Source organism: Trachinotus anak, unplaced genomic scaffold, assembly GCF_046630095.1.
Source record: "Trachinotus anak isolate AG129_WGS33_773 ecotype Australia unplaced genomic scaffold, CSIRO_AGI_Tana_v1 ptg000003l, whole genome shotgun sequence".
Lineage (NCBI taxonomy): Eukaryota > Metazoa > Chordata > Actinopteri > Carangiformes > Carangidae > Trachinotus > Trachinotus anak.
The window spans coordinates 12,283,792-12,301,959 of NW_027273854.1; the positions used below are offsets into that span (position 1 = coordinate 12,283,792).

Consider the following 18,168-nt stretch of genomic DNA (forward strand, 5'->3'; position numbering starts at 1 on the left):
TTTTTAGTCCAGTGAGTGCTCTAAGTGGCCAGTGTTGTGTTAGGGGACTAACACCTTGACACCCCCACCCCACCTCCCAAGAATTATTTTAATATCTGCCACTTTAGTTGCTTCCTCACTGTCAGAGCCAGGTCAGAGTTTCCTTTCCTTCTTTGGTAAGGGCGGGAAAAGAAGATGGCATTTAGCTGTCATGATACCTTGTAGTGACGGTAGATGAGGTGAGGATAAAGCTGCCATCTCTTCTTTCTCAAGTGCCCCTTGTCTGTTTTCTTGTCTTGTCTCATTGTTCTTTTTAGAAGACACAGTGGAAACAACAAGTGAAAATCTTAGTTTCTTGTCAGTTCCTTTCAGTCCCTGATTGAATTCCTTTATATAAGTGTTCAGCATACCTACCTGTATAAGTATATGTGTGTGGTGTAACCAAGGTGCTGGTGATGACTGGGACCTGTGTTCCCTGGAGGGAACAGTGGAGCATGAAAAATAGCTTGTGGTGTGTTTATTGCCTGTTCCCTGCTGTTATGTGACTGCCTGTAGTTTCCTGGAGAACATAACCTCCTCTGTCTTTGTGTCTTCCTCAGTTTTTCTCCCTCTACATGCTTGAGGATGATCTCTGCTCATTATTACCTGACTCCAACAGTCTCCCTATCTCTGTCTCAGTTTGTTTGCATCCTGCCCATCCAGGCAACTGCATGCATCATGTGACCACAGAGCTAATTTCTTATGTGCCAACATGTGCAAGTGTTTGTGCACTTGTTAGTGAGAAAACTGTGCATGAGTGTGTGTGTTTGTTGGGGCTGTTAGTGACAATCGACTTCTCCATCAGCCTCTCTCTCCCTCTCTGTGCATCCTGTGTTCACCTCCTATCTCTCTGTCTCATCCGATCTATCTTCCCACTGTCACCCTCCCCTTTTAATGCCTCGCCGACAGGCTTCTTACTTGACTTGCTCTCCGTTTTCCTCCTGCCCCATTTTTCACGCTGTCATCCACTCACAATGCTCCTGACGCCAGCCTTCATTTCTTTTCCTCGTTTAACTTTTTTTTTCTAATTTGATCTTCCTTCTGTGGAAATGTGGCATGCTAACTTACCAACCTTCAGCAGAGGTCTTGTCAAGTCTGTCCTCGACACCTGCTGACTCCTAAAACCACATCAGCACAGTGTTATTTAAAGAGAAGTGTTAAGTAGTTTGGGATTTTTATTGGAAATGACCAAGGAACTACAGGGATATTGTCATGGCTCTGGCACAGGTTAAGGTGGCGTGAAGTACACAGAATGGTGAAGTTTACAATTGAACAAATACAGAAAGCAAGCTTCCAACCTACAAAATAGGTCATGATGCAAATAATTCCACTTTGACCTTTTGACCTTGGTAGCGCAATCATAAATTGGTGGTGTATTTTTTTAATGTACCTTTAACTTATTGTGACGCTTTTGTTTTGCTTCTCTTCCTCCATTTCTTTTCTGTCTCACGCTCCTTGTGGTATTACGCCACTGGCAGCATGTTGTCATGTTGAATCTTTAGTTCCCATTATTCAAAGAGACTTTCATCTTCCCCATTGACTTCCATCTCTATTGAGTGAGCAAGGTCAGCCTGTCACTGTGTTTAATCGGTATGCAGCAGAGTCTCACAAACTGATGTTAGAGTTTAATCATAATCAATAGACATGACTTCTTATGCAGGTATGTAGCATGACCTGTTGCACACAACTGGATTTCCTATGCTTACATACCCCAAGCACACAGCTTTTCACATTAGATTCATGCAGTGTAAAATACAAATGCATATGGAGTGGTGACAAGGCACAGCAGACAATTTCAGCTGTCAGACATGGAATGAATAGCATTGCTAGCTGCTACATTGCATCACTGCTTTGCCACTGTTATAATTAGTAGTTCTACTTGCCATGCTAGTTAAAATGTCTGCTGTGAAAAAGGCCAGTGATGCTGATTCATTTGGGAAGAATAAAAAAAAAACAAAACAGTAGGCTCTCAAGATTCAGGTGAGCAGGATTTATTCACAGCTAATCAGCAGGTAGAATAAAAAAAACTGAGTGACTTTAGGCAGGAAAGAAAACAAAAAAACTGGTTTTCCTCATTAAACTAGGAGGACAATGAAGGAACCTATTTTCCTTTAGATTAATTTCAATATATGGAGACCTTGGCACAAAGACTGGAGTCAGGAGCAAACAGCTTTTCCAGCTAGTTTACTAACTTGCTAGCAAACAGCATTTGAAATTAGCCTACCGGGGCCTCTAATGCTCACAAATAACTGTTAATATCTTCTTTGATTAGTCTGTATGTAAACTGAAGTGTAAAAAAATGACATTTCCGTGTTTATGGGGGGGTCATGTCCCCAGCTTTTTCTTGGCTTGGGCCAGGAACTTCTTGGAGTCACTACAGGTTTCCTGGCATTTGGTTCCAGCCAAGAAATAGTCCCATCTGTAAAACAGCAAATTGTCATATTACATTTCAGTTTTTGTTCTGCTTTTGTATTTAAGAGACGCTGGAAGGCAGATTTTCATTAGCCAGTCAGGATGGCATTTACCCTCTGTTTCCAGTCTGCTAACTGGGCACTGGTTGTATTCTCTTACTCTACATACAGAAAGGAAAGTGGTATCATGCTTGTCCTTAAACTCTTCACCAAAAGATGATTAAGCATATTTCCCGAATGTCAAACTTTTGCTTTAAGACTACTAAACCTGTGCAGATATTCAACCGGACGTCCTCTCGTTCCTAACTCTAACCCTCACAACAACGATGGTCTCTAAAATGAATTGAAAATCTATCCCAGCCTCTATTCCCTGCTGTTTTTTGACGCTGTTTGTCTGACTCTCGTATAAGGACAGTGGCTATGAGGCTATGAGGAAACGCATATACACACACACCCCTCCCACTCCACATGCCTCCTCAGGGCCTGATATTTGTCATTGGGCGTGACAGTCCAGAAGTATCTTTCCATCTATCAAATACAGAGAGAGAAGAGGGAGACCAGGTGAGCCTCTGTCAAAAAAAGAAAGATAGAGAGACTGAAGAGGAGGCACATATGGAATCTGCTGCAGCATCTGTCAGGCTCTCAGTATGTCAGCTGTGGTGGTTTAAGGAATGAAACAAGGAGAGAAAAAAAGTGTAACGAATGCTTTTTTTTTTTTTTTTTTTTTTTTCCCAAGGCACAGCTGATGGTGTTAAATCAAGTGAGAGCGCTTCTTGGCTCTTAAAAATGTAAGTAAATTGGTGGTTTTCAGTGGTTCATTCAGCTGGGAGAAGAGAGACACAATATGCTGAAGGTGGCAGAAACTGTTGGCCATAAATACATCTCTGTCTCTCCTTCAGGGCCTCTCTGCACCTCCTTCTCTTCACCACTCCCTCTCATGTTCTTTCCTTCACACAAGTAGATTTTAATGGTCTCAGTGTATTATATTTTTGTCCATATTTGGAAATCTAATACTACTAAAACATTGTTTTATTTAAAAGTTGTTCACTCCACAGTGTTTCTGTGCCATTTTTCAGTTTTTCTCCTCAGTCTTTTATGTTTATTTTGCCCACCGTTTCCTTTCTCTTTCATCTGTTCACCCTCTTGTATCATTCTTTTACCCAGCTGCTTTTAACCTCCCTCCCCTCCTCTCTCCTTTCCCATGGTGCTGGCTTTAGCTGATTAGAGTGGCCCTGCTTGCTTTGATTAATTGGATGAGTCTTGTCTCCATGCCAGACTCCTCTCCTCTCCTCTCCTCTCCTCTCCTCTCCTCTCCTCTCCTATCCTATCCTCTCCTCTTTAATGATCTGTAAATTATTTTCTTGTTTAATCGACTGATTTTTTTTTTCTATGAAATGTCAAAAAGTAGTGTCCCAGAGCCCAAAATTTTGCATTGATATTGCTTGTTTCATCAGACGAGCAGTCCAGCACACAGATATTTTATTGTCATACATGACAAAAAAATCTTGTCAAAAAGTTTTGCTTGAAAAAAAACAAAAAAACAATGAATCAGTTCTGAAAATGGTTCCAGTTTAATTTTCTTCAATCAACAAACTGATTAACTGACTAATTGTTGTAGCTTTAAATCAGTGGGCCTTTGCACATGCTCTGTATGTGTGTGGACACATACATGACAGTTTTAAAATATGTGACTCATTCATCAGTGATATGGTTTTGCATTGATTTCACGTGTGATGCTGTGTCTTCTGTCATTTGGCTGCTCCCTTCTAAAACCTGACTTCAGGAAAACTTGGAAGCATCTCTTTCTGCTGCTCGACCTCCACAGTGTTTTAATCCGTCCTTCAGGCTTTGATGACAACAACAACCACCTCCATCTCCATGGCACTGTCTCCCCACTCATGTGACTCCTCCCTCCTCTCTCCTCTCCATCACTTTCTTTCCTCTGTGTCATCCTCCCCATTTTCTCTCTCCATCCTTGTCATTCTGCTGTCTTTAAGTGAATTCCACTTCAAAAGCATTTCTCTGGAAAGGTCGTCTGCAGCCTCCACAGACCCCCGTGGCTCCTCGTCCGTCTCCTTTTTGTTGCTCTTTTCCCTGTCTCTCTCTTTCTCTTCTCCTTCTTGTTTTTATTTGTTCTGTTGTGCTCCTTGCACAGTCATAGCAGAAGCAACACACACTTACCCACCAACACACACTCATAGTCAAAATGACACAAACAAAACCCAGAGTAGCACAGCCAAGTGAATGGCTGCCTAAGAAAGTCAAATGCTCTGTTATTCCATCCCAGTAAATACAATCTCTGGAGATGCAATGCCAACCAGAGAGCCCCAAGGGGTGCCGAGGCTTTCTCAGAAATGCAGACAATCACACAAGCTAACTGCTTTTGTTGTTTCCCTCAGTCCCTCCTTCTTCCTTTACAGCCCAGTTTTATCAACCAGCTGAAAGCCTGAAACAGCAAAGGAGACTTTGTGTGCAAACAGCATTTTTGTGTGTGTGCTCTGTCTGTTTGATAAAGCTAACCAGGGATGAAGAACTCTGTGTGATGTGGAGGAATAAATAGGCACAATAACTCAGTAACAACACGAGGCCTCATTCAGTGAAATCACTGTATGATGAATGACTTTGGTTCTGCTGTGTTGGGAGTAGACAATAGACGCCTTGTTCCCATGATCACTGGAGCTGAACAGCTACTTTGTTGTGTGATTATCTCCTGCATATTGTTATGCTTGGGTGGGGAAAGGAATGCTGGTTATATTTTATGTATATGTTTGTGTTTTTAGGATCTCTTACAGCTCAGAAATAACACAACACATGACGAAATTAAAGACTAAACAATGTTTTAGTATAAATGTAAATGATGATAATGATAAATGACCTAATGCAAATAAGAACACTTGCCTCTCAGGTGTTTTTGCTGATTCATAGCCACACATTTGGGATTTATTTCTAATAATTCATCCATCTTTCACAAGGTCTCAAACCATTTCAGTCACATTGTTTTAAAGCTGTGCCATTCAATATTTTTTTATAACCAGTGGGTTAAATCATTATGTGTTATGGGAAGGGTGTTGCTGGTCATGACAAACCCTCATGAATTGCCACCAGACTCAGTTCCCCTCACTTCTACAGACCATTGTAGGATCTTTCAGCTCAGTGTTTTGGTTTAGCTGCCCACACCTTTACTGACTGATTCAATCTCACTGTTCTCATTAGCACTGTTCCCACCAGCAGCATAAACCGGTGGTACACTACCTACCACTCTCCAAATGGCAGCCAGGCGCCATTAGTGACCAGCAGGTGAACATAGTTGAGCATTGAGCAGATAAAGAGCCAAATAATAATGAAACAGAGGTAAAAACAAAAGTGAATATTTGACTTATATTTGCCACATAGCCAGAATATGACTCCAGATGAGTGCGAATGTTGCTCTGTATCTGCTGGATGTGTCAATAAATCAGTGTTTCCTAACATGTGGGCCATATCAACTTCATGTATGTCAGTGTTGTATTTTCAGCCCCTAAGTGGTCAGAAAATCAGTTAAAACAGGTTTAAGTTTAAATTGAACAGGACCAAAATTTTCCAACCAATAATGATGATTTTCCATCCACTAGTCATAAAAGCAGCCTCTCTCATTCATCACCTCACAGCCTTTAGTCAGCTGCAGTCTGCCCCGTGTGGAGAATGGAGTTAACTACAGCTGAAATGTTGATGGCCCCTCTCCTCAAGCCGTGTATGTTCTGATGTAAGCCATTAATCATGTTGCCATAGTGGGGGCGAGTGAGTGAGTAGGGTAGGGTAAGACAGAGAGAGGCCAGGCCTGAGAGCGACTCAGTCTGACAGCTACAGCCTTGCATAATGAGGGCTAATGGATCGGGGAGCATGGACATACCTGTCCAGCCTACTCACATTAGGATGAATAGAGAGCTGCAAGAGTGTTCTCATCTGTCCTGTGTGTGTATGTGTGTGTGCACGTGCACATGCACAGAAAGTGTATGGAGCATATGTGGATCTCTGAAGTTATCTAGCAACATTGCTGATTTAAATTTGCTGATTTAAACAATTTCATTGTTTGTGTTGTTATTAACAGAGAATTGCTTCTGTCTCTGTCTGTCTCTCCCAGGCTGTGAGCCCTGCGCTGGGTGGTGATGAGCAGTCAGGGCAGCAGCAGCAGGGGAAGTGGCCAGCATGCTGACACTCCTCCCTCTCGTCCCACCCCTGGACCCAAGCTGCAAGTGCAGCGCTCCCTCTCTCGTGACACCATCACCATCCACTTCTCTGCACTGGGGAAGGAGGAAGACGATGAGGAAGAGGAGCTTTACGGGGTGTCTGTTGGAGATAAATCTGAGCTGGATGGTGCAGGGGGACTGCAAGGTGTAGAAGCTTCAGGGGCAGACGACCAGTCTGTTGCCACAGGGTTGGAGGCAAAAGAGGAGCTGCTGTTTGAATCCACAGGAGTGGAGGCCTTCTCTGAGGCTGCTGTGCTCCCTATTTCATCCACCACCCTGTCTGTGCAACCCTCAGACTCTCACCCACACACACCGTCTGCAGCCATGACTATTATCCCCACCTCTGCCCACTCCCATCTGAGCTCCAGCCCACCTGCCAGCTCCTCCTGGCCCTCTGACCAACCCACAGCTAATCCTCCAGCCACAGGCTCCAGCTCCTCCTCCCCTTGTAAGTCTGCAGCACTGTCGTCCTCCAAACCTTTCCTCAGCCTGGTCAGGTCTTTGTCCAATGACGTTGAATCTCGAGAATCTACACCTGCGCCCACCACTGTTGCACCACCCCATGCACGCCACAGACACTTAATGAAATCCTTTGTTAAGTCTCTATCCACGGACACTTCAAAGGCCGAACATCAGGAAGGGCCTCTTCATCACTATCTTCATCAGCATCAGCAACAAATACAGCCATCCCATCGGCCTCCACCTCGCAACATGCAGCTCTTCAAGCAGTTTTCCCAGCCTCGTTTATCCTCCAGCCCCGTCACTGTCACTCAAGCAGGTGGGGACTCTAAAACAGCCCCTTCTTCCCCCATCATGTCCCCAGATGGTAGGTCTTTCTTCAAGGTCCAAGAAGTGGAGGCCAAGATAGAAGACACCAAACGGCGGCTCTCGGAGGTGATGTCAGATCCCCTGCAGCTTTTTAGTAAGATCATGGGGGATGAGTCTGGCATGGGAGCAGGTGGAAGTGCTGCTCATCGTGCCAAATCGCTGTCCTCCAGTGCATCGGAGCTCAGTGGAGTGACAGCGGTAAACGGACATGCAGAAGGTAACAGCAACTACAGCATCAAGGAGGAGGAAGGGCCAGAAGGGGAAGAAGAAGAAACACCCACAGGCAAGGGCCCAGATTCGGTTTTTTTCTCCTTCCCATCACTGGCACCAGCTCCAGTCCTTGCCCAGGCTTCCTCATCCACTTTCCACAAGTCTCCGTCTCTCACTCTGGGCCGCTGCTCCATGTCAGCCCTGGTAGCTCGACAGGAAGACGAGGACTTCTGCGAACTGTACAGTGAAGACTTTGAGTTATGTACTGATACAGAGACACCAGATGGGGATCGCCCTGCGTCGCAGCAGCGCCATACTGGTAGCACTGGTGTGTGTAGTGAACTTGATACAGAGGAAGAGGAGAAAGCAGAGGAGGAGGTGGAGACTGTGCCTGTGACTGCCCTCATCTTCTTTACACAGTTGGTGTACTGGTACTTAGTCCTACCAGTGCCACCCAGTGTATGTGCAGTGGTGCATGGGATAGCAGCTGGGTTCATGTTGGCCTTGCTGGTCCTTTGGCTGTCCTCTCCTCGACGCTCCTCATCAGGCACGAGAAGAGGGAGGGGAAGGATAGGGCACTGGAATGTGGCCCAGTTGGATATAAAAGAACCAGGAATATTCAAGGTGAGACAAATCACAGTGTGGTTGGCCAAGTTTGAGACTGTTGTTTTATGACTTCAAAATTTAAATGAGCTTTTCTCAACTCTTGCATCTTGTTCTCAAAAACATTGGGGTTCATTGGAAATAGTTTTTGCTTTACCCGGCTTTAGGACTACTCTGCTGCAGCAAAATGCAGCATATTTAAGCTACATGCACAAGTCAAAACTTAACCTTACAGCTTTCACAGATGTAGTTCATGCCATGGTCATGATATATGCCATATATCATGACATTGCACTGCATTCATCTTATCATGCCTTAGATAAACCCTTCTAAGGAGGATGAGGATACAATATTGTCTATAGAGTGCAAAATTCTTGAAAATGTATAGTTACTCTCAAAAATAAGCTAAATTGTAGTTGTCCACCATAGAGCTTTTCTTTTGTTCCTACAGAATATATGTTCCCCGCTTTATCATTTTAACATCCTTTCACACTAGCCAGGCTCTGGAATTTCCCTTGTCGTTTCAACTGAATTGGCTCTGCTCACAGAGCATCCTTTGGGACTGATAAAGTAGGAGTTTGGATGAGAATTAAACTGTATACAGCCTCTTGGGGACCAGCAGCAACATATTGAGGTTATATTACACTTTTCCTCTTGTGATGGTTACTGTTCTGTTTTGGATCAAACTATCGAATGAGAGAACCACCACAGTTGCCTCCCGTTCTCAGCTAACCTCACTCATTGCTGTAGAAACTCTTCTAGAAGAGAAATGTGTTCAGTTTGAGGGAGTTATGCAAGCATGTATAGTTGTGTGTGTGTGTGTGTGTGTGTGTGTGTGTGTGTGTGTTTGCCTTTGTGGGTACCAAGCTGTTGCACAGGAGAGCCTCATGGCTAGAGGGCACAGCTGTTCCAAAAGAGGAGCTCTGCGGTTGTGCTCCTATACACATATGAACAACAGACCCGGGAGCACACAAGTACAGGGCAACAGCAGTGGGGACAAACTATCCTCTTCATCTTTCTTTTCATGCTCTTCCTCCTTTGATGATCGACAAAGAATCGGGCTGTCGGATGCCCCACTTTATCTGTTGTTGTGTTGTATGAGTGAGCTTTGTGCCACTGTGTTTCAAAGAGAAAGTTTTGTTTTAAATCAGTGGTATGTGATCTACATTATGATTCTAGGAAATACTGCAAGGAGTCACATTTATTGATATCAGTGTTGCACAGACAAAATTGCTGTTCCTATAAGTTTGTTTTTTTTTTTTTTATGTTTTAGGAGCAGTAAGTTAAAGGCAAAATAGACCATCAGTTCTGTTTACCAGCAGTGACCAGAATCTAATTGATGGTCACCATGCACAACCTGAATTCACATAGGAAGTCCAAAGGATAAAATTTTGGTGCATTGGCAAACATGTCAGTGTTAGAAAATATCAAACCAGGCCTCAATCAGTTAAAACAAGAACATAAAGTCACAAGTCAAAAATGCAATTCCCTACTAAACCTAAACTCTCCGGTTGGGTAAACTTATACCCCAAATCTTAAGTGTTTGACAGAGATTGTGATGTGTGTTTGTGCTGTGAAAGCAAATTTAGAATCCGGTATCAATGAAAACTCTTTCCCTCCACCATCTCACAATCTCTCAGGGCTGGATGAATGAGATCCATAGCTACGACCCAGAGATGTACCATGCCACCTTGACCCACTCTGTTTACATCCGTCTGGAGGGCTCCGTCCTGCGTCTATCAAAGCCCAACCGGAACATCTCCCGCCGTGCTGCACACAACGAGCCTAAACCTGACGTTACCTACATCAGCCAGAAGATCTACGACCTGACCGACAGCAAGGTGTGTTGGCTTTTGGGTGTGTGCTTGTCATGAAAAATGAAAGAGAGATGCTGAAGACCCTGAGATGCTGACTCTATGTGAGTCAGTGGAAGAGATTGGGGGTGGAGGGGGTTAATGTGTTAAATGTGTGTGTGTGTGTGTGTGTGTGTGTGTGTGTGTGTGTGTGTGTGTGTGTGTGTGTGTGTGTGTGTGTGTGTGTGTGTGTGTTTCTACTGGCTTCCCAGTGTAATTGTGTGTTGAGTTTTTCTTGATGATAAGCTTAACAGATAGTGACATCATGCAAACGTCCCCTCATATTTGCCTTTGCCTGAGTGCATGCTTGTTAATAGCTCATGCTCTGTGACAAAGCCACTTATTTTCAGAGTCACATACTGAGTGTAAACATGGAGTGAATATCACAGGTCACTAACCCTGTACACACAGCTGTGTGTCTTGTGTATTAATGTGCTGACTCGATGGTTTTCCATATCTCAAGGCAGGACAGTAAGAATTTCTCATGTCAGTGTATCATGGAACAAAAGGGTGATTATGGTTGTCCTCATCATGAAACAACCCTGGTCCTCTTCCACTGAACTGGATGGAGCCCTTAAGTGCCATTTCACCCTCATTATGGATATTTTATCTGTCTCAGATGTTAACTGCATTTAAAGAAGCTGGATTTGTTTTTTTCAGATAAACATCAAACATGCATTTTTCTGCTTACAGTCAAAGTCTGTTCGTTTTAACCATTCTGAGATCCGATACCTCTCCCACACCATAGTATCGTGTGGCTACAACCCCCAGCTACCCACAGCAACCATGCAATGCTAATATTTTAGAAAAGCTCATATCGGTGTCAGAGATGTGTTTGGCTGGAGCAAGAATGAATGCTTGAATGAAATGTGTAAACGAGGCTGGGTGTACTGTTACAGCATACAGTAAACACTGAACAATGGTAAATGCTAACTACTTTCATCATGAACAAAACAAAGCACGTATTCTCACATTGTTCGTCAAAGACAAATGGAGCTCTAGGTTAAATAGATATAAATACATAATGGATTAGTCATCTGCACTTGCCTGCATTGTTGCTTTTGATTTATATTTTCAGAAAGTTTCAAGCCCCCAGTTGCTGCCACTTCATACCCTGGGGCAAGTCTGCCACGTTGTATTTATAGTTTCAGTGTGCCCTGTGAAGTGTTCCTGTGAGACTCACACAACATTTTTTTTCTCATTTAAACATCAACATTTTACTAACTTAGAAACAACATCAACAATAAAACACTCTAACATCATCATTTTCACGTGTTTGACTGCATGTTTGACTGCATGCACTCGGTTTATGTGCCCCCATAGATCTACCTGATGCCCCAGAGCTTGGCTAGGAAGAGAGTTTGGAATAAAAAATACCCTATTTGCATTGAGTTGGCCAAGCAGGAGGACTTCATGTCCAAGGCCCAGGGAGAGAGGCCCGAAGCTGCAGAGGACAAATTAACAGGTCTGGGTGATAGGCTAGAACGAACGGACAAAGGTGAGAAAGCTGAAGGACCAGCATCAGCAGAAGAACCCAAAAGACCAACTTCTGGAGGGGGGGATCTGACAATCTACCTGTTTGGGAGGACGGGTCGGGAAAAGGAGGAGTGGTTCCGGAGATTTCTTCTAGCTTCCCGAATTAAGTCAGAGGGGAGAGGTGGCAGCCTGCCCGGTATCTGCAAGAGTGGTGAGTTTCTGACTGAGCAATGTGCAGTATCACACATTAAGATGCAAATGGCCATGTACAGTATATTCGTGTATCTGTCTTGCTCACCCTTTCCACACACATACTGTATTTCTACAGACACACATCGCTCTGCAGAGTCAGAATACCCATTCTCTTGAGTATGTAACTGCATAGCCATCAGATCTGTGCATAAGCCCCAGCTTAGGGACTGCCAATCCCCTCAACTGAGCGAACAGATGAGTGTGAATGGGTCAGCAGGATTACATGCACAGAGAAGCAGCATATTATAGCATTGGTCTCCTCTGTGGGATATAAGCCTGCAAGGATAAGGCCAAATTCAAAAGGAAACACTAGCACTGTGTGGGTCCAGTGATAAAGGCAGCACAGGGTGAAAAGGATTACTGGAAAGATTATTTAGGCATCAGGCTTTTTTGTGGATATACACAGCAAATGGCTATTTCAGTGCTAATGTGAGTCACAGAGCGGATGCAGTGTGTCAACTGGTGTAGAGCATACTGATTCAGAGTGTTGCAGTGCGTTGTGAGAAATTAATAGAAAATAGATGCTAACCATACAAGGCTACGCAAAGTGTTGAGCGTGCATTATGTATGTGAAATATGGGACAATGATTGGAAATTCAATCACTGAAAATGTTGATGCATTGTATCACATTCATCGCCCCTGACTCCTCTCATCCTGCCCCCCTCTCCAACCCGCCCACGCGACACTTTTAGCCTTCCTGCCCTCCCACAGCCGCAGTAGCAGCACCCAATCTGGCGGAGGCCTGGAGGCTGACAGCAGGAGCAGCAGCCGGGGAAGCCTGGAGGAGCTCTCGCAGACTCGTCACAGAGAGACCTCCTCTTCTGTCTCCTGTGGCTCTACTGCAGGGATGAAGCAGAAGATGCTGTTGGACTATAACGTCTACATGGCCAAGTATGTCAACCCCCAGGTACCGCCAAGAAGCCCAACTGCCACTGACAGCCCTGGGAACAGTCCTGAGAGCAGCCCCAAAACTACCAAAAAGGTAAAGGGATACATGATAGGGGCATCTGCCGTAGAGCCCCAGACCTCCAGACCTTTAGGGGAACTAAATAAATTCCTGCCTACTCACTTAAAGGTACCCTGTGGAGTTTTTGACCACTAACGGAGCGATGTTTTCTGAGTGGATCCCTGTTTTTATTTTTTATTTATTTATTTTTTTATTGTTGTTGTTCTGCTGATTTGACAGTTGGTGGTGCTAACAGAGATTTTTTTTTATTTTTTTATTTTTTAGAAAATTCTACAGCCCACCTTTTAATCTTGTGGCCCTGTTGAGAAGAATGACCCTCTGTCAAAATCTAGTTTTTCTAGTTTTTACTGTTCTCATGTGGGGTATATTCACAAATGAGTTTGTAAGGGGAAGAGGCAAAAGGTGTCCAACACAAAACTTGTGCCCAGTGTCCCACTAACAGATTAATCCAGCCATAGAAATGGACTTTATATATATATATATATATATATATATATATATATATGTTATATGTGAGTAGCTCAATTTTATGTCGAGAAAGTAGAGCCATACTGCACACCTGTATGTGTTTCCTTCAGTTACGCAGGAGTTCAGAGGAGACCATGGAGCCTGAGGCCTGGGTGAATGCTTTTCTTGGAAGAATATTCTGGGACTTCCTGGGAGAGAAGTACTGGGCCAATGTAGTCTCCAAAAAGATCCAAATGAAGCTCAGTAAAATCAGGGTGGGTGCTGATGCTATTTTGCACAGATGTACATCTAAATTATAACTAACAAATCAGAAAAATCCTCCTCAGTGCTCCAATGTTGTTGCTGTATTTATGTCCAAGTCTTTTTGAAACTGTCCTCTTTGTTTCAGCTGCCATATGTTATGAATGAGCTGACATTGACAGAGCTAGACATGGGCTTTTCCATCCCTAAGATCCTCCATGCCTCCAAACCCTCTGTGGACCACCAAGGTAGGAAGAGAAACCACACTAGGTATGTCATGCTTTTCACAGTGTTCTGTGTGGTCTGATACAATAGAAATGTATTCTATTTTGTCCTCCATTATAAACTAGGCTGTTTATAAGTTCTCCCTCTTGCCTTTTTGACATAATAGAAAGACATACTTTTACTTTTCTTTGTGCCTCAATCCATCCATCTCCTCCTTCTCCCTTTCCTACCCTATCTCCACCTACCCCCCTGACACATTCCCCCACCAACCCTGTCCCCCCTCTCTTCTGGAGTCTAGCCCCTGTGCATGCTCGCCCTATTAAGCCACAGTAATTAAACTTCACGTCTTTGGTCCCCCTCATCCATTACTGACACAGGCTCACCCTGCAGAGCGACTGATGAGATTCACGGAGACAATACAGAGATGTGGAGCATATTAATTTCTACCGAGATGGCTTAGGAAGGGTAAAAGAAGGGGGGCAGGTTCAGGTGACTATGTATGTAATGAGCAGGTTGCTGTATTTATAATATTCTGTCCTAATCTTTGACTGAAGATGTTTTAGTCTAAATTCAGCTTGCGTTTAAGGATATAAGAGTGATGCCAAGGCTATACCTGTTGCTGTTCAGCTGTAGGAGCCAGTCATGAGTCATTCTCCTGTCAGCCGCATTTCATGGCTGAGTCTGCAATGCTCATTAATGTGTTCAGTCTGAACCCATACACCCACAGATATATACTCACAAAGCATCATCAGTTGATCCAGCATATAATTATTCCTGAGGGAACGACATCTCTAGAAGTGCTGCACTGTAAACCTGCATGAACCAAATGGGATGCAGGTGCTTCAGTGCTTAATTTCATATCTCGATATTTCTTTTCTCTTGTGATGATGATAAGAAGGAAATGGGAGCGCCTCTTTACTCCTTTATATTGGTAAGACATTATTAGGTTTACAATGTTTATACTATGCTCCAGGAGCTACTAAAGCTAGTATGACTATCAATTGTACTAGACTATTGATCAGCCTGGACATAAAATAGGGTTGGGTGATATTAGCATTTGTGTTTTGATCTAGTACATTTACTTCACCACCAAGTCTGATATATAGCCAGGGGGTGGTCTTTGGCAAATTATAGCAGAAGGTTTATGGTGTTGAGAGATGTGTGTGGCAGACTTACATAGTTTATTTGAGTGAGCAGTGTCATTTGTGAGATTTTATATTATACTATATTAGAATGTAAAAAACATTAAATATAAAAATAAATATATAAAATATTTATAGTATATGTAGCACTGGTTGTCATTCCTGCACAGTAGACCATTAATTTTTTTCATCATTATTTGTTACTAAAACTATTACCATCTTGGCACAAACACAGCTGAGGTTGTTGAGTTGATGATAGTGTTCACAGCCCGCAAAGACAGCGAATGTCCTAATTATACAGTAATCCACGCAACAATTGTCAAGACATTTCACTCTGAACTACAAATGTCACCCTGCTGGTGGCATTATAGGAAAAGTTGGGAGTCTCCAATGTCATTAAGGTTCATCCTCTTGGCATCGTAAATACCTGGTCAAAATTTCATGGCAATCCGTCCAACATATCATACAGAAATGTAAACCATGGTGGTGCAACAGGAAAAGACAGGGGCTCACCAGAGTCAGAGGAATTCATGCTCTTTGGACCATGAATATATGTACAAAATTGTATGGCAGTGCATTCTTTTTTTATACTGTATTGTGTTATTGAAACATTATATATTTCTTATTTAAACATCTTGACACAAACTTTTTGACCTAAGGCTTTTTTTTTGTTTTGAACACAGTGTATACATAAAGCAACAGACTGAGTAACTGTATAGTTATTACTGATCATAGTGTGTATCTCCATCCCATATGTATGGCAATACATTCAGTTGTTGAAGTGGTGGATCAACCATATGATGTTGCCATCCATAGAGCCCTGCTGTTAGTTTGGCTAAAAATCAATTAATATGATATGATGATCAAGCAGATTCCATAAAGTCACTTCACTTCATTTCCCTTCTGGAAAAAACAATATATAAGTTATATATGGATATATTACAATAACCTAGATTCAAGGCTTGTCCAATAATAATAATGCTGCTATAGTTATATTTCCTAGTTCTGTGTAGAAGCATACACATGCCTGTGTCAGTGGTGCAGATATGTTTACTTCTCTAAAATTAATTAGACAGTCCATACCATCTCCCTCCTGTGTGTCTAGTTCTAGACAGAGACAGCGAGACACTGTCTAACGCGTGCTGACACTTCTGCCTGCCACGAACATACAAATCAATGAGCATTTATGGAGAGTGGAAAATGAAGAGGAGGAAGGAGCGAGGCAGAGGAATGACAATTAACACTTTCAGTTGTTGAGGTTAGCATTTATTGAGCAAACAGCGGGGGGAATCGAAATCCAAATAATGCTCCCATTGCCTCCTGAGAAGTGTGATGTGTAAACAGGAAGTAGCCTGATGAAGTTAGCCAATAAAGAGGTATTACTCCTCTAGAGCATGATGACCTTTTCAGTGTTTGCCAGAGGATAGGTCTTCTTCCTGGCACCTCTGCAGGGGACCTAATAGCCGTTAGACACTAGGCAGGAGAGCCTTGTTGATTCAAAGGAATAGCATTCAGAGTCTGAGGGGTGCAAGATTTAGATTTTAAAACTCTATATGTCTGTGTCATATCTCTCGCTTTATGTCCAGGTCTGTGGTTTGATCTGGAGATCTCCTACTCGGGCTCATTCCTCATGACACTAGAGACCAAGATGAACCTGGCCCGCCTGGGGAAGGAGGGCGAGGGGCTCGGGGAGCACGGGAAGGAATGGTGAAGCTTTCACATTACATTTAGTAACTTCTTCTTTTAAAGTTTATAATGAAGCTCATGAAACTGAGATTGATTTTTAAACATGTCTTACAGATAAGTGATCCTTCACAGCTTGTCCTTACCCCTCTGTGTTTGTTTTTGTTATTGTCTAATAACACTGAAGAATTCTCAGTGTTGGGGCCAAACTAAGATGTTTGAAGGATTTATTTTTTTGGCTAAATAAAACAGCTCTGAGCTAATTGGGTAGATTTGCATTTAGAGTAATATTAGTTGTAACATCTGTTTTTTCATAATTCCTACCCTTTTTCTGTTGGCTCTTCCTCCCCTCTCTTTATACACTAATCCTCTCTCTGGACGCTTACCATTGTGGATTTGTTCAATGACTGGTGAGTTTGGGAATAGATGCCCACAGATGTCTGTCACTGAAACCATACATTTTGTTTTGGAATAGTTTCTTTTTTTGTGTGAACCAGTGGAGATTCATTTTCTGTGATTCATGTCACTAGGGATACAATGTAAAAGGAATTAGTTTTGATTGTTAATGGTTCTGTGCAAAGCCATTAAGGCCTGACTTGGCAACAGTGAGTGTGTTTATGTGTGTGTGTGTGTGTGTGTGTGTGTGTGTGTGTGTGACAGGCCCAGGCCACGGACATACTGTCTGGCAGACAGCGATGAGGAGTCATCCAGTGCGGGCTCATCGGATGAGGAGGATCCCCCAGAACTCCTCAGTGACAAACCTATTCTGCCTGGAGGCGAGGGGTGAGCCAGTGTCTCTTTACAACAACATCAGCACAGCAACAAATTCACGACGACGTGCTGAAGCAGAATGTTCTGCCCTGTCAGTCCACCCACCTGCCTACCCACCCACTCAGACCCACATGTTTGAAAGCTTGCTGCTGGCTTAATGTAACACCCGGTCGCTCCCCTCCATCGTGGGTGCTAAGTAGCAAGAGATGCTGTTATGAATAAATTATGAACCTGACTCACTCCTTGCCTCCTCTCCTCCTCCGTTTCCATCTTCTGCTCACGTAGCTATGTGGGAGGCCACAGGCCCAGCAAGATCATGCGCTTTGTGGACAAGATAGCCAAGTCGAAGTACTTCCAGAAAGCCACAGAGACGGAGTTCATCAAGAAGAAGATGGAGGAGGTGTCTAACACACCCCTGCTGCTCACTGTGGAGGTGCAAGAGTGCCGCGGGACGCTCGCTGTCAACATCCCACCTCCCCCCACGGATAGGATATGGTACGTTCACTTCCAGGGAGGAGTACATTGAAGACTGTAGGATGAAGTCAGTGTGGGCATGTGAATCCTGGGTTTAGAATATAACAGTGCACCCCCTGCTGGGCAACTTCAGACGTGCACGCAATGACAGAATAAAAGCGTTTAATCACCACTGAACTAAATATACTTAACATTTAATAAAATGAGGGCACAAAGGTATGTGTCCTCATTAAAAGCTTAAATACACACTGTGAGCTAGCATGCAAGCTTAATTATTAAACCGTCTACAGCATGTATAGCAGTGCTTCCCAACCTGGGAG

General features: G+C 43.4%; 1 protein-coding gene across 9 annotated transcripts in view; it reads left to right on the forward strand.

Moving 5' to 3' along the window:
* Positions 1–18,168, forward strand: part of tex2 (testis expressed 2) — a 29,335-nt gene that overhangs the window by 7,969 nt on the left and 3,198 nt on the right. For 3 of the 9 annotated variants that reach the window (XM_071473743.1, XM_071473736.1, XM_071473734.1), the window contains exons 3-12: positions 3,166–3,217; positions 6,550–8,317; positions 9,937–10,137; positions 11,473–11,836; positions 12,571–12,860; positions 13,424–13,567; positions 13,702–13,801; positions 16,507–16,627; positions 17,264–17,386; positions 17,660–17,869. In XM_071473743.1, coding sequence (XP_071329844.1) covers positions 6,575–8,317; positions 9,937–10,137; positions 11,473–11,836; positions 12,571–12,860; positions 13,424–13,567; positions 13,702–13,801; positions 16,507–16,627; positions 17,264–17,386; positions 17,660–17,869 — 3,296 coding nt within the window. In that variant the 5' untranslated portion in view covers positions 3,166–3,217; positions 6,550–6,574. Of the gene's footprint in view, positions 1–3,165; positions 3,218–6,549; positions 8,318–9,936; positions 10,138–11,472; positions 11,837–12,570; positions 12,861–13,423; positions 13,568–13,701; positions 13,824–16,506; positions 16,628–17,263; positions 17,387–17,659; positions 17,870–18,168 lie in introns of those variants that run through there. The other 6 variants (XM_071473737.1, XM_071473735.1, XM_071473733.1 and 3 more) reach the window with 4 other exon arrangements.